Source organism: Apteryx rowi, unplaced genomic scaffold (genome assembly GCF_003343035.1).
Source record: "Apteryx rowi isolate R43461 unplaced genomic scaffold, aptRow1 scaffold_325, whole genome shotgun sequence".
NCBI lineage: Eukaryota > Metazoa > Chordata > Aves > Apterygiformes > Apterygidae > Apteryx > Apteryx rowi.
The window spans coordinates 37771-52930 of record NW_020449697.1 but is presented as its reverse complement, the minus strand read 5'-3'; the positions used below and the strand labels follow the sequence as shown (position 1 = coordinate 52930).

The following is a 15160-nucleotide window of genomic DNA, read 5'->3' as shown; positions in this document are numbered from 1 at the left end:
CTTTGCAGCTCAGGAGCCACTGCCGTCATCGTGCAGCCAGCAGGGATTTGCCCACGGGGAAAGGCAAGGACAGTGACATACCCCTCTGCTCCACAAGGTGACAATTAACTGCCTCGAAAACTGCTTCTCTAGGCAAAAACCTGTCCTGGGAGTGTCTGGGCCAGCAGACTTCTTTTACTTTGTGCAGAACCTAAGTAACAAACATCTGCCAAATATGGCCCTGTATTAAAACCTGCCACACAAAAAGGTTAAACCCTGCCGGGGACAAAGATGGAGCAAATTAATGAAAATGGCGGTGGAACGCAGATAAGAGAATGAAGTCATTGCACTTGACATCCGATCAGAGCCTCCGCAGCAAAACAAAACCTAACTCAGTTCAAATTTAACGAGGACGAAAGTTAAAAACTCATAAAGATGCAACAAATGTCATTTAATAGTTGAAATTCCCTTTGTTTGCCAAGAAAACAGAAAACTGAAGGCAGAGCAAGCCCAAGCACGCAGTGAGCCAGGATCTATTTTAGCAACAGGACAGAAAGGCAGAAACTGCCTCGCATTTACTACGGGACAGGAGGATGCACACAGATTCCTGCTGAGCAGTACCTGATGCAGTGTAAATTCATACCCTACATACAAGGGCACCAGCTTTAAACTTAGCTGTGGAAAACAGGCGGCAGGTTTCCCGGGTTGTATTTTGCAAAGCACACAGGGGTGGGCTGACATCAGACATCGGCCCTGGCCCAAAGCTCGCCTGGCTCAGACACGCGCCCCACGGCCCAGGTCTTGCTCGGGAACTGGCACGTCCGTTCCGTGAGCTGACCAGCAAGCACAAGGAACACTGTCAAGGAAGCACCACAGCAGAGGCAGCCTGCAAGGCTTTGAAGGCAAGCACTTAGTGAGGGGGAAAAAAAATTGMTAGTATAGCAGCCCCTAGCTTTTTCCATTCCAAAAAAAAAAAAAAGAAAGAAAAGAGAGTCAAAGCTATGCCATACGTTAGCACTTAAGTAGTCCCTGCCCTCAATTTCCAACCATCTGTACTGCTCTCTGAAACTCCCCTACTCATTTAAATTTATTTCTGTGTGTCTCCACCAAAATCAAAGACCTAAATATCAGTAATCTTGGTGGGAGGCATCCAGCAGCAATGATCCACGGCAGGAAAAAAATGTATTTGTGCAAACTTGCTCTGAGAACGCCAGGCAGCAAACCTTCCTATGAAAAGCTTCCTACGCTTCAGATTAGCAGATCAAGCTCAAGGCATTAAGATCTTCCCCATGACATAGCTGTGAAATCCAGTGCTTAGGACACAAAATCAGGCTTTTCTAACTCTGGAACTAAATAAATTTGGAAGTGTGCAGCACAATAGATGGAGGCAGCAGGGGGCAATGGTTTCCACTTGAAAGGGCACAGCAGTGCAGTACCGAAGCTAAGCACAGGCCAGGGCTCAAATCCACACGCTCTGCTGGGTTGAAGAGACTGGGCTCCTCTCTGGAGCCTCAGACACCAGCAGCGGGACAAGGAAATCGAGGCAGCAGCACCAGGAGGGGAAGGAGGACACCAAGAGCTGGAGGAGTGACCCGCGGGACGGGGAGCAGCAGGACCAAAAGGCAGCAGCGAAGCCCAGCTGGTAACAAGCTGGAGCTCAGCCAAGAGCACAATTCTTCCACTATACTCACGGAGGCTTCGTCACCACATCTGTTCACCATCTCCCCAAGACATGCAACTGCCTCACACCAATATTCTCCAGAAACATGGCTGAATTACTCATGCCTTCCTTGGACAGCATTTGGAAAAGAGATGGTAACACACTGCAGCCAAGCAGACCATTTCAAGCAGTTTGATTAACTCCCCTCCATCTCAGAATATTTCTCTTTACGGATGAGGATATCACAGCTGAAACAACTTATCTGAGGCTGTGCACGGCAGATGCCCTACTCTGGTTACTATACCATATTCCCTTCCATCCATACCACAGGCACAACAGCTTAAACTAAGCTCCAAAAAAAGGCTTTAAAAACAAACTCTTAAAACACTTCTCCGACCATACCTGTCAGACAAGCGGTGTGACACATGTTTAGAAGGGAGCTTTTTTCTTTTGTGGCGCTGGCACAACGCTGCTCGATGACAGCTTCACTCTCCCTGGCGAGAGCTGGCAGCCCATCACGCGGCAGCGCAGCTGCGCTCTCCCTGGGGGGCCCTCTCCCACCTCCCTGCCCTACCTGTCAAATAAAGGCAACAGGACTTCCCTAATGGATGCAGCAATTTGCAAAACTCCTTGAGCGCAAAGATTACTGGAAAGGGCTACATTAGCAGCAGCTTCTAATGGAAGAGCAAGGCAGTTTCTGCCTTGTACCTGCAAACCAGAGGCAGAAAGGTAGCATCCTGAAAAATAAGCTTGCAGACTCATCAACTTCTCGGGAGAAAATAAGCATAAGTCCTTGCCCTGTTAAAACATTAGCTATCAGATGGTGTAGGAAGTGCATTCCTGTAAGCTAAACACTTAAGCAGTACTTGCAAGGCAGGATTTGCAGTCTGGTGCCCTTCAATTTGCCTCTGTGAATAATAGAGTAATATCCAGAAAAAATGCAAAAGCCAAGAGCATTTCTAAAGCGCTGCTGATCTGCCTGATGCTGAAATTCCTTCAGACACCGGGAAGTGCACAAACAGGACCGTGGTGTTGGCTCACGGGCCTCTCGGGTTGCGTTTGGAGGTACCAAGTCACCATTATGTAAACCACAGCGCAGGGCTGTCTGTTTGTCTAATGGGTGGAGGGTGCACCCCAACGCAGTTTGCTTGATTCATTTACTTCTCTGGAGCAGAAACAATCAAGCAAAGACGGCTTAATTTGCTTCATGGTTCAGACAATAAACCTTGAAATGGACTTTTCCTTCCTGTGCAATTATATTAGTTAATTCATTCAAAAAACAGTTTTACTCTTACTGTCTTTCTTCTTTCAAGTCTTCTTATTCCTCCTGCACACAACATTGGTTTAAAAAAAAAAAAAAAATGCAGCCAACTGAAGAGAGAATAAAACAACATTAATATCCCTCAAAGGTACCGATCAACAGGCAGTCCTCCAGCCTTCGAAAGGGACAGAGCCATCCAACAGACAGCCCCCGAAATGAGGGCTGCGGAAAAGGAACACACGGAGCAACGCAGCCCTCTCCACCCTGGCGCTCAGCGGCGGCAAGGCAATTAGCAGGGCAGGGGGTCACGCACAGCGCTCTCGTGAATCCCACAACGAGAGGCCAGGCAAGTGGATGCTTAACTCCAAACAAAACAGAGCAACCCGCAAATGAAACACTCTCCGTACTCCTCGCTGGCCCAGCATGCACTCTTTTAACTAGCGACAAGCAGGAGGGGATGGAATTGAGATCACTGGCAACACTAATAAAATCACTGTGCTTCTCTCTCCCTTTTTTTGGAAGAGTCAGAATGGTCCTTTTGAACTATCAAAGAAGGTGGGGGAGAAGCAACATCTGTTCAGATTAAACTGTGTGAATCTTGCTGTTTTAGCTTCACATCTTTCGCAAGGGGTGGGGAAGGTCTCTAGCTTTTCTTTAAAGACTTTGCCGTATACAGGGCCTTTCAGCAGACGATCTCCAAGCACCTTACAAACATTTAATTAAAACTCACAAGCCGCCCCTGCAAGGGAGGTATTATAAACAGGCCTCCGGCTCAAACAGTAGCTCAGCAGCACAAGCGCCTCTTTCTTCCGCACTCCTGCGGCATTCAGCTCAATCGCAGGAACACAGGAGCCGCAGCCCCACCGAGCTCTTGAGATACACCCCAAGCAGCACGGAGCCTTTGACGGGATGGAGGAGGAAGCTCTCAAAGAGCAAGGGGAACGACCGGGTTCAAGGCGACCAGAACTCGGGAAGGGACGCAAAAGCCATCAAAGGGAAGGGGAGAGGAAGGCAGGCACCCCGCAGAGACGCGGCCTGGCTGGAGGAGTCCTCTCCACGGGTCGCTGCGCTGCGCTGAGCCACGGCAAAGAGACAGGTTCTGCTTGTGCCACAGACGTGAAGGCAGATCCGGCCTAAGCATGGTTTGTATCCCTTCCTAATTTAAATACCAAGTATTTCCAAAGCACGCTATTAACAGGGACCAGTTCATCCACCTAACAGCCCTGGAAGGTAGGTAAAATGGAAAACCACATTTTTTTTTCTGGTTACCTATGGTGTGAGACTTCTGCTGGTTGAATTAAACCTATTTAAACAAAAGTAGGTTCAGACATCTGCATTTGTACAGTGTCAGCTGCGAGAAATGAGCTAACATCCAGATGCAATGGCATGTCAGGATTAGCCCAGGCTGGGGCAGGAATGCTTCCATGTATGGAAAAATATTGGAGCAGTGAAACCATAAGCTTGGAGCAGAGCAAAGTGAGAGGCCCTGTCAATGAAGCTGTGGACTCAGGTTTAGAGGATTTAGCAGCTCAGATCTGCCATAAGATCATCAGCACATATTACAATAAATTTCACACGTTTTCCAAAAGGGACTCCCCGAGCAAGGCCGCAAGCGATTGCACGGGTGAGATCCTAAGCCCATTTGTTTGCTCTGGAAGCGGGGCTCAGACCGCTGGGTACAATTAACGGTCTCTGCGTAGGGCATGATCTTGGGGTGTTGACAGAGAAGTTCTGGCAATTCGTGCTCGAGTGTTTCAGAGATCGCTGCTCCTACTTGTCTGCCCGCCCGTCTCTCAGAGGTTGCCTTCTGAATAGCCGGATTTATAAAAGCTAACATGGAGCTGGCTCCTAAGCCGCCATAGTTAGGGGCTGGCACACATGACAAAGCAATGACAGCTAAAAAGAATACGCTGAACTGCGAATTACAGCGACTGTAAGCGAGTCAGCACATGTTTCTGCCAACTCTGTGGGAAGGGCAGTGACCTTCAAGCTGAGGCATTGGGAAAAAAAACACGGGCAATAATCTCTTCAACTGGTCAGGCACAAATCAAGAGGGTTCATTTGTCAGCATCCTGCGTTAACGCTAATGAAGTAATGGTTATGACTTCATCTCTCCAGCGGAAACCTCTTGGGGACCAGGGAGAACTAGAATTTCTCTCTCCAGCTCACTCACACAGTTGCAATTAGTTTCAGTTGTATTCTTCTCTCTTCTGCAAACATTACCTAATTCTCACCCAGATTCTTAAATCCTTGCACTGAAACATAAAACAACGCTCCCTTCTCAGCTGTCAAAGCCCAACCGGGCAGAGATGCCTCCTGGAGGGACACCCTTGGACTGCCACCCCCGTCCCCGGGCTCTCAGCTACAGATGAGTCAAACGGAGCGGACTCTAGTACAAGCTGCCATTTGCCACAGCGACCACAACTGAGTATCTGAGGATGCCACCAGTTACTTTTACATACCTTGAATAGAGAGGAAAAAAAAGTTGATAACTCTTGGCAAATTCATTTTATATAGGGACCTTTGCACTATTTCTCTGTTAATATATTTTAAAGTCAGGTTTGATTTAGCCAGTTGTAAAGACAGAGAAAATGTTTCCAGAAGACTTCGGAGTTTCTCTCTTTGGCTGAGCTGACAAAAGATGCAAGACAGCTCAAATTTCGTACAAAATACATAAAACCATCTCTCACCTCTCTAACTACTCTGTTGCTATACTATTGTGCCTTGCCTGAAAAGTCTGCCTCTGCCTTTCCCCTGGGGTGGCACAGAAAGGGTTTCCCAGCTCTCGGGTAGGGCTGCCGCATTCCTCATTCCAGGCATTCAGTCGGTTTTCAGCGAGCACTTCAAGGTCTGCTCTGCCCTGAGTTTGCTTTCCGAGATTCCACTTACACGCTCTCTTCCTCATACTCCTGCTGGACCGGCAACGCAGTTTGCGGTCTCCGCAGTTACTATGGCACATACCATTTGAAGTACATCGTTCGGGGCTTAGCTTTACAAACCAGGTTCTCTGACGTTCATGCTCTGTGAGCTTTCCAGCGCTCTCCCCGCAGCTCAGGCAGGGAGCCAACACCCTCCGCGCTCCCCTGCGCTTGGTCTGGGGCTCTCCTGCCTTTGTTTCGAGAGCAGAACTGCCTGCTGGGCTCCAAGCAGGGGGCTGATCCCATTGCACAATTTCAGCTAATGCCCTGATGCAACAGCAGCGGTCCGTCAGTCATTCTAAAGAAAGACCGCAAATTCTTTACATATTAATAGTTGGTTTCAATTGTTTGCAGCGCTGAAAGACAGACGTGAGAATATTCAGAAACCATTCCTGCATCTTCTCAGTTCCACCCTTTCATTAATTCTGTGTACTCTAAGCTCAGCCACTAAGACATTACATTTTCTTTGGAAACGTTACATGATGAAGATCTGATCATTGGTCACTAGAGAATCTAACACACTTATGTCTATTCGCTTACTCATCAACTCCACATCTCATTCCCAGCTTCTCCACTGCCCATATCTTTGCTTTGCCACCTATAGATTTAACTCTGTAACCATAATTCTCACCTATACGCATTAGGAGAGAAACAGCTGAACCAGCTTTAGTTACACCTGCGCGGTCTGAGCTCAGCACCGCTAGTGCGCCAGTTAAACTCAGCCTTGCCCCTGCCCTGACCACAGAGCCCACTGAGCACGAACCCAGCCTGAAGAGACGCACACTGCTCCGCCTGCCCCAGTGGCTCTGAAAAACCATCACAGACAGGGGTCGATGCTGTGGTGAAGGCACTAGCCTGGAATTTATTCRGATTAAATTTCCACCTTTGGAATAGACTGGCTGTATGATTTTGCTGGATAGTTAATTTCCTTGTGCCTTTCGTTCATGTTGTCTATTCAAAATACAGATTCTTCAAGGTAGGAGCCTATCATTTGCAACAGCGCAGGTTTGCTTTTTGCAGTCTTAGACAGGTTCCTAAGTGTCTGTGACAAGAGCTGCTCATCTATGAAACAGCTGTAATAAAGCATATCCCACGGCAGGCCTGTAAGATATATCTGGAATTTAAGCAAATCAGATATCCCCTACCTGAAAGTTAAAAAACAAATTAAAAATTTTAAAAAGCCCAACACATTAGTGTTTTTATGTGCCTTTATGTTAAGGCATAAGGACCAGAAGAGAGGAAAACAAACTGAAGGAAATGAGCACACACAAAGGGCAAACCCGAGTGAATCCCACCAGCCCCACCAGGTTTGCACTACTCTCCCCTTTCCTAATTGTCACTATATGGAGATTGCATTAGCACAAAGTCATCTGTCTAGAAAAATGCTTCAAACATACAGTGCATTGCACTGTGATGTGTTATGGAACTGATTTAAAGAATACACACAGCTATAAAGTCATGATTATTCAGCATTCAACCCAGGCTGAAAGCTCAGGAGTCAGCTTGTTATTTGCTGAAAGCAGGGGGGCTGAAATTATCCGTGAATAGTTCAAAGCAGCAGTTAATTCAACATCTCTCCTTTCAAAAGCGTAAAAATCACAGACTCCTGGAGTGTGTAAGCTTTTTAAAAATGACAAACTACTAACTGTCAAATCAAAGCAGCAAACAGAAATCCATATGGCTGATAAGACAAATAGTTGCATTTTAAAGAGTAATTAAGTATCACTTTGGAATATTTTGCTTGGAACTCATTTCCCTGATAAAATATGGGAGGGGAAGGAGACGGGAGAAGGAGGAAGCAATATGCATATACCAACACACCCAAAAACTTCTCACCGTACAAAATGCTCAGGCAAGTGCTGCTCCAGCATGTTCTCTTGGATCCGAGTTCAGCTAGCTGCATTACAGCCTCCAACACCATTTCAGCTTGCCTATATCCACGCAGTTCACATCAAAACTCCAGCAATGAGGAACAGATGATCGCTGTGTTGAATCTGCCTCAACAGGGAGGGGGGTGTGGGGCAGGGGCAGCAATCATTCTGATCTGATCACCAAGAAGCGCAATATCTTTTGACTCTACTTAGATTAAAACCATACCCCAAGGTCTATGCTGGGAACTTTGCTGAAAAAACAGGAATGCAAAACACAGGACTCTACCCAGATGAAATGCAAGAGAGCTGAAACCTTATCCCAGCCAGCATTAGCTAACCTTACCATAAGCTGCTTTGAAACATTAAAAGTATGTCCACAAGAAAGGATCAAAAACCTCCCAACTTCAGAAATCCCTCGACTCTCTCAAAACTTGTATCTGTTAACAACGCACGATTTCGCACCAGCTTTCCCAGCACTGGGAGGTACCTACAGAAAGCTAAGGAGACAGTTTACTGCACTTCCAACTAAAATATTACAAAATTGCTGGAAATTTTAGAACTGTGGTGTAATCACAACCTAAAGGCAACGCAAAATTCCTGCCAGTGTTTCATCACAAACGCCGCAGGACCTGCAGGGTCCAGCACAAGACCCAACCGTAGGCAAGAGTACTAGAAGCTCCCACTGCTTCTCATCAAAAAAAAGCAGGAAGGATAGGAACAAAGCATGGACCTAATCCAGATATCCCTGAGGTCTATGGAACGACGTCCGTGGACTTTAATATGCTTTCAGACAAGGCCCTCAAATATCTGTAATAACCGACTGAAGGACGCAATACACAACACAGCAGATGACACATCAGCAAGACATTTAAAATACTAATTTTCCTCTGCAGAAAGCACGCAGGCAGCCCACATTTTGGATATATGGTGAAATCTAAGCTCCAAGGACGTCAGCAGTGTTTTTGCAACCGACTGTTGCAGGACCTGGGTTTTACACACAGCCTCCAGGCTCGCAGTCTACCGATGCCAGCTAACACTTGCTGGGACATCACTGAAATATTAGGGTCTTTGCATGAGAGAACTGTTAATTGTATGGAGAGTCACCGCACAGCTGCAAAGCTGTATAAAGTGTACTCAGAAATAATTTGAAAAAGCAGCAGCAACAACAACAACAAAAAGAATTTGAGAATGTTTTGGCTCTGGTGCTGTCCTCTCTATGTGGAAATACTGAATAACTATTCCTCACTCATAATTAAAGTTCACTGTTGCCCTTCTCTATAACTGCACAGAAACATGCTCCGTATTTTGCACTCCGTTTTGTAAAGCAGTTACACTTTCAGCTCTCTCAAACATCCTAACAAAGTATTTTTGAGAAGAATTGTGTGCTGATTATTTTAAAAAATAAAGTTGCTACGCTCAGCTCTGCAACCTGAGAGTAACAAATGAAATTGTCAACCATGCATTTTTTAATGAGCATTTTCATTTCAACATCTGGATTAAGATGCCACAATGAAAAACAGCACACGGGCTTCTCTCTGCTCCTTTCATAGATCACCCATTCTTATGTTTCAGAACCAGTGAGTTTCAAAGCAAACAAAGAATCTGTTAGTGCTGCTAATGCCTTGCTTCTTACTCAATAGCCTTATGTCATGAAAAACCCATATTTTTCAAATCTGCATCTCCATGAGCCAAAGATTTCATATACATTCCCACCCCAAAAATACAAAGTCAGGAATACAGCTGAAAGTGATTACCTAGATATTTTTATATGATGAAACCCAAAAGCTGCTTCAAGTGATTTACAAAATTTTCTGTTAGACACAAATCCCACAGCTGTGCTGACCACTTGCCTCCCAGATCTCAGCAGATGGTGATTTCAAACAGAAAAGTTACAAGCCCCTGAAAATCAGGGTATACACTAAACCATAATTAAGGGTGTCCCCCCCCACCCCCGCAAAAACCTTGTGTACACTCTAATTTAATAATATTTCTACCTCCTGTCCACCATCCTTTGCAAAGCCTGCCTTTGGCGTATAGCTAGCACAAGACTGCTCCCCAGCACAGGGCCAGCAGGCCCTGGGCTGYTGTTGCGACATGGGGCACTAGCATCAAACTTGGCACCCTGGGTGTGCCGTGAATCATTCTCACCCGGGTCTCGTTTGCAGAGGTGCCTACAGTAGACGATCCTTTTAAGCAGAGGGAAAGAACAAGGCTTTTTCCTTGGGAAGAGTAAGGACAGCAAATATAACTGAAAAGAAGGAATGAGCAGGTATTTGTTGTAGAAGTCRCAAAGGGATATCTGCAAACAAGCAAGAGGTGGGCCACATTTTAGCATCAGTCCTAGGACCAACCTGCTATTTGCGGTGCTGAAGGTGATGTACTCACAACATGGAAGGGGTATTCTTCTACTGGTGTCCAACTAGGATTGCCTGTTTTGCTAGTCCAGCCACTAAAATAACAAAACCCAAAACTAAGAACTTGCTCCTTTTTCCCTCCTTAGGGTGAAGGAGAGCAGACCTTTTCCTCTTTACAGAAAGAAAGATCACATTCCTCTCTGTCACGGAACTCAGAAAGAGACACGTTTCACATTAGCATGGGAGAAAATACATAAAACCAGGATATACAAATCCAGCTTTAAGATAAAGGAAAACCACTCCTTCCCAACTGAGACACATTACCAATGTATGCAAAATGAGATCCTAAAGCTCTGCTTTCGGATGCTTCATGTCATTTGTCATCAAATAATCACAGAAATATAATGAACATGCTTTGCAGTTATTTAAAACCCGAATAGAATTATTTCAGCTCCACTGGAGCAGTTTTGCTTTCCCAAGAAGACAGKCAACATTCAAGCAGATGCGTAAGTACAGTGCAAAGAGAACAGAAAATAAGAGGCAAAGCACTGAACATACCACTATGGCACAGAGTGGACACTCAACAGAAGTGTAATTAGAAAATCAAGGTGATAAAAGCGAGGAAGAAGACGAGGCCAGATAAGTAACAAATAAATACAAGGGCAAATGGATAATGACAAAAGATAAACTGCTTCTCCCCCAGTGCAGATCCACTTACAGCTCTTCTCTTCCAACTCTTTTTATGTGGTGTACATGTGAAAGAACAAAAACATACGCCTACTTAACAGAGAACGTGGCCAATATTTCAACAGGAGCAACCAAGACGGCACACAGCAACACAGCCCGTACAACACAGTACACTTCTGTCCCCTTCCAAGAGGCTCTGGGCCACAAACCTTCAAAGAGCACCCAAATCCACCCTCAGAGCTCACAGCCCCAAACCACGCTACGCCAGAATGGAGAATGGACTTTGATAACAGCCAAAGTCTCTCTAGCCATGGGAGAGAGGCCGGAGGGGAGGAAGTTGCTCAGCAGAAGGGGAAGGATCGGGTCCCCCAGACAGATGGGAGGGTGCTGTCCCGTCACAGGCGCTTGCATACATCAGGGCACGTAGACAGATGGGGACTGTTTACGTTACYAAGGTTTGCAGTGCCTTGGGTAGCAATCAGGAATTAAAGCTGTTATTAAATCAACCCTCCAAAACTTGAGCAGCTGTTCATGCAAACAGATAACAACAGGGTAATGTTAAACCAAAACCCCAAATATAACAAAGACATAGATCAACATCTCTCTCATGTTCTACTCAGCAACTCCAACCATTATCAGAGGACAAATCAATTATCAACAGCTGCTTATAACTACCCAAATCCAGGCCTGAACAGCCTAATGGAGGGATGTGTATCAAAAGTTAAAGGCCCAGAATCTCATTTAGCACATAATGGTTTTGTTCTCAAAAAAAAACAGTAATGTGGCTCTCTGTGGCTCAGACGAAGGCATAATGCCATCCTCTTCATTAATCAAAGGCCTTTCCCATGTCCAGATGTTTGCTGATTTCTACTGCTCTCTTTTATTACTGGTTTGGAGACAGAAATTGCCATAGCCTAAAATTATCCAAATTTGACTGGTTGTTGCAAGAAGCACAGACTTTTATGGCCTTGGTAACTGCAACATGGCATTATTAAGTTACTGAGGAGTTCTATGAAGAGTGCCTGTTTTCTTTGACAACCCATACTACTTTCAACAGTAACCATAAGAATAAGATTATATTTTACATTTAGGACTGTGGGAATTTTACTGCAAGCTGAGAAGGAGGCTTTTTTTTAAAAAGCACTAACAATGCCTGGGCTTCAGAAGAGGGAGAGACATAAGCAAATTTAGAGTACACCAGAGAAGGAAAATGTGTACACTGATAAATATTTCAGTATGCCTGACAAGCAGGAAACCAGCACCATAATAGCTGCACTATTTATTCAATAACTCTGAGCAACAAAAATGATGCTATAGGCAATACAGGATAGCATGTCATCTCTCCCCAAAGCTTTTACGACCTCCGTAGATAAACTAACCAGCCCACAAGAACGATAAGTGTTGGCTGGATGGGACCTCTAGAGATCTACCAGCCCAGCCTCCTGCTGCAGCGGGACCATCACCAACACCAGACCCGTCAGCTGAGGCTTCGCCTAGCCAAGCCCTGAAAGCCTCCAAGGACAGAGACTCCGCAAACTCTCCGGGGGCTGCGGCCGAGAGCGCAAGGATAAAGTTCAGCTCCCTGCCTGATTTTCCCACGTCTCTCTCTCTCTCTCTCTCTCTCTCTCTCTCCCCTACCTCTACTGCATATCTCTAAGATGCCCTCCAGTAAACCTATATAATTCTCTGGGGCTTGTCTCGTATTAGGTTTAAGAATAGCCCTTAGTGCAAAGGAACCACAACTCAAAAGAGTCTACTGTCTACATTTTTTTTAAATACTTTTGGTTTTAAACAAATTAAGCCTGCAAGGTACTGAACATATGCTAGACATCCCCAACTCTTGCTGGCACGTATTTGAAAAATAGAAAGTTTGTGCTTTTCTAGAGAGTCAGGTCATTAACCCAACTATTTAAAAATCAGCCTATTATACAAGGAAACTTCTAACTGCCTGAACTACAGGTTATAAATCTCCTGTTTAGAAATCTGATATCCTGACATAATTGCCCTTATAACTTACAAATAGGTTCTCTGTTATCCATAGATTAAACTTCCTCCAAAGCTACATCACATCTGCTTAGTTTTGAAAATATACAGCACAAGCTTCAATTACTTTACACTCCACACAAAAATAATCCTGAATTTAACTCAGGGTTTCTTGGAATAAGAATTTAAGACCCCATAATCTTTTTATTTCATATTTTCTTGCAATCTAATAGATGGAAGTACTGGCCAGAATGTAAAATTAATGCCACTTTCCACTGCTATGATTTCCCAACAATGTAACTATGTCATAGTGGAATTTTTAAAGAAAATATGTCAGGCAAAGTCCCACCATCTAAATAATCTAAAATGTTCTACAGGGAAATGGCCAGCTACTAATTGGAACCACAATCTTTTCATACCCCTATAGTAAAAGGGTTTATTTTTGTTTTGAAAGAAACTGACATTAAATTGTAATTTCTCCGAAGGACAAGGCTTCCCTTACAGCTCCCCTGGCCAAGGAAACAGCTCACAGGCCCCACTCTGCGACCAGTCATGCAGGCTCCCCGTTAGAAGAGCCTTGACTTCCGAGCGCTAAACTGGGGGCCTTCAGCAGAATCATCCAGGTGCATAAAGTTAAACACGAGTGAGCTTTCGCAGAACCGGAGGCTCAGGGACAACAGCTACGGCAAGTGAGCAAACAGCAGAACCTGGGTTTCCAACTACCTGCCCTTCTTTCTAGGGGGGAGGGCATCAAACAGCAAACCCCGATGACCGTAAACTTTCCCTAAAACGGCTCCTTTGCCTAACAAACAGAGCACCCACAAGGCTCTGTGGACAGAAGAGGGTTCAGAGGCTCTTTAAGGAAAAAGCAGCCTCCTTCATCCTAGGTATATTGGAGCAGAACCCAAACACATGGGACTTTTGAAATGGGATCAGCTGTCTTTCAGCCCGGGCCCATCTGGACTCTCAGGCAGGGATTTTAATCAAAGCTCCAGCCGAAGCATTCAGCAGCGAGTCCACCTCACTCGAAGCTCCACAAACTCCCGTTTCTCCTCCGTGCACAGGGAGCAATGCTGACAAAAAGGAATTCGCTCATCACGCAGCCCAGAAATACCCAACGCCTTCAAATGCTCAAGTGTAATTACGCTCTAAAAAGATGTTTAGAAATGACACTGTGGGGCACCATCGTTTTAATTATTTCTCAATAGCTTTCCTAGAAGATTAGATTTGTAAAGACTTGCCTTTTTTTTTTTTAAAGCATCAACATTGCAAACTCATACTGGAATCTGAAAATCTAACCTTTGCCTTCCTATCTCTTGGAGCCTTCGTTCTCTGTGTTTTACAGAACCCTTTCTGTCCGATATTTGTCCATCTTTTAGACTAGAGTCTTCAGATTAAGGGCTGTCTGTATCTTGTGGTGTATCAAGCGCATCAGCCTTTAAAGAAATACGAATAACGAACAGCACCACACGGATTCAGCTGGCAGCTCTGCCAGGAATTCCCGAACTCGCTAGGTCCGACGCACTTTTCAGCTGCTGAACGGCCTCTCGGCAGCCAACAGAACCCGCAGCTCCGACTCCGCATCCCGGTCCGCGCCGACAGCCCAGCGGAGGCGATGGGGATCGGTCCCCCTTGGAAGCGTCTGCCCAGCGCGCCCAGCGCTCCTGCACCCAACCGCACAGCTGGGGCCTGTGTTGGCGATGCTGAGCTACGCCAGGTCCCTCCACTGGCAAGAGCAACCGTCTGCGCTAAGTTTTTAGCGCCGAGGTTCCGTTTTGAGGAGCGATTTCTCACAGGCGACGCTATAAATAACACGGCGGCCTTTCCCCCCGCCCGAACCGCGCGTCCGTCCCTTCCGCCGCTTGCGGGAGACCCGCTTTTACCYCAGGAAAGCGGCTCCGCGCACGGCAGCACCGTGGAATCGCCCCCCTCCCCCCCCGCAGCCGCCCCCCTCAGCGCCGCCGCGGGGGCTGAGGAACTTTCTGGAAGGCGCCGCGCCACGCGCCCGCCCGCAGCCGCGCACACAAAGCCCGGCGGCGCGGGGGGGGGGGCGCCCCGACCCCGGCCTCAGCCCCCCCCGGGGCTCCCCCCGCCTCACCTTGCGGTGCTTGTCGGCGAAGGGCAGCGCCAGCCAGGGCATGGCCCGCACGGCCTCCTGCCACTGCTGCTGCTCCTGCTCGGCCGACACGAAGACGATCTCGAGGCGCTGCGCGCCGCCCGCCGCCGCCGCCGCCGCCGCCGCCTCCCCCTTGAAGCGCCCGTAGAAGGCGGCCAGGCTGGCGCCGAGCTGCGCGCAGGGGCCGCCGAGGCTGCAGCCGAAGTAGAGCCCCACCAGCGAGACCCCGCGGGCGGCCAGCGCCGACACGGCCACCTCCTCGCCGTCCGCCGCCACCAGCACCTCGCCCAGCACCTCGGCCAGGCCGCCCGCCATCGCGCCCCGCGCGGCC

The 15160-nt window shown here is 47.0% G+C and overlaps 1 protein-coding gene across 1 annotated transcript in view; it reads right to left on the bottom strand.

Moving 5' to 3' along the window:
- Window positions 1–15144, bottom strand: part of NXN (nucleoredoxin) — a 66359-nt gene extending 51215 nt beyond the window's left edge. Inside the window, exon 1 of the mRNA XM_026071444.1 lies at window positions 14812–15144. Coding sequence (XP_025927229.1) covers window positions 14812–15144 — 333 coding nt within the window. The remainder of the gene's footprint in view (window positions 1–14811) is intronic.
- Between the last annotated feature and the right edge of the window lie 16 nt (window positions 15145–15160).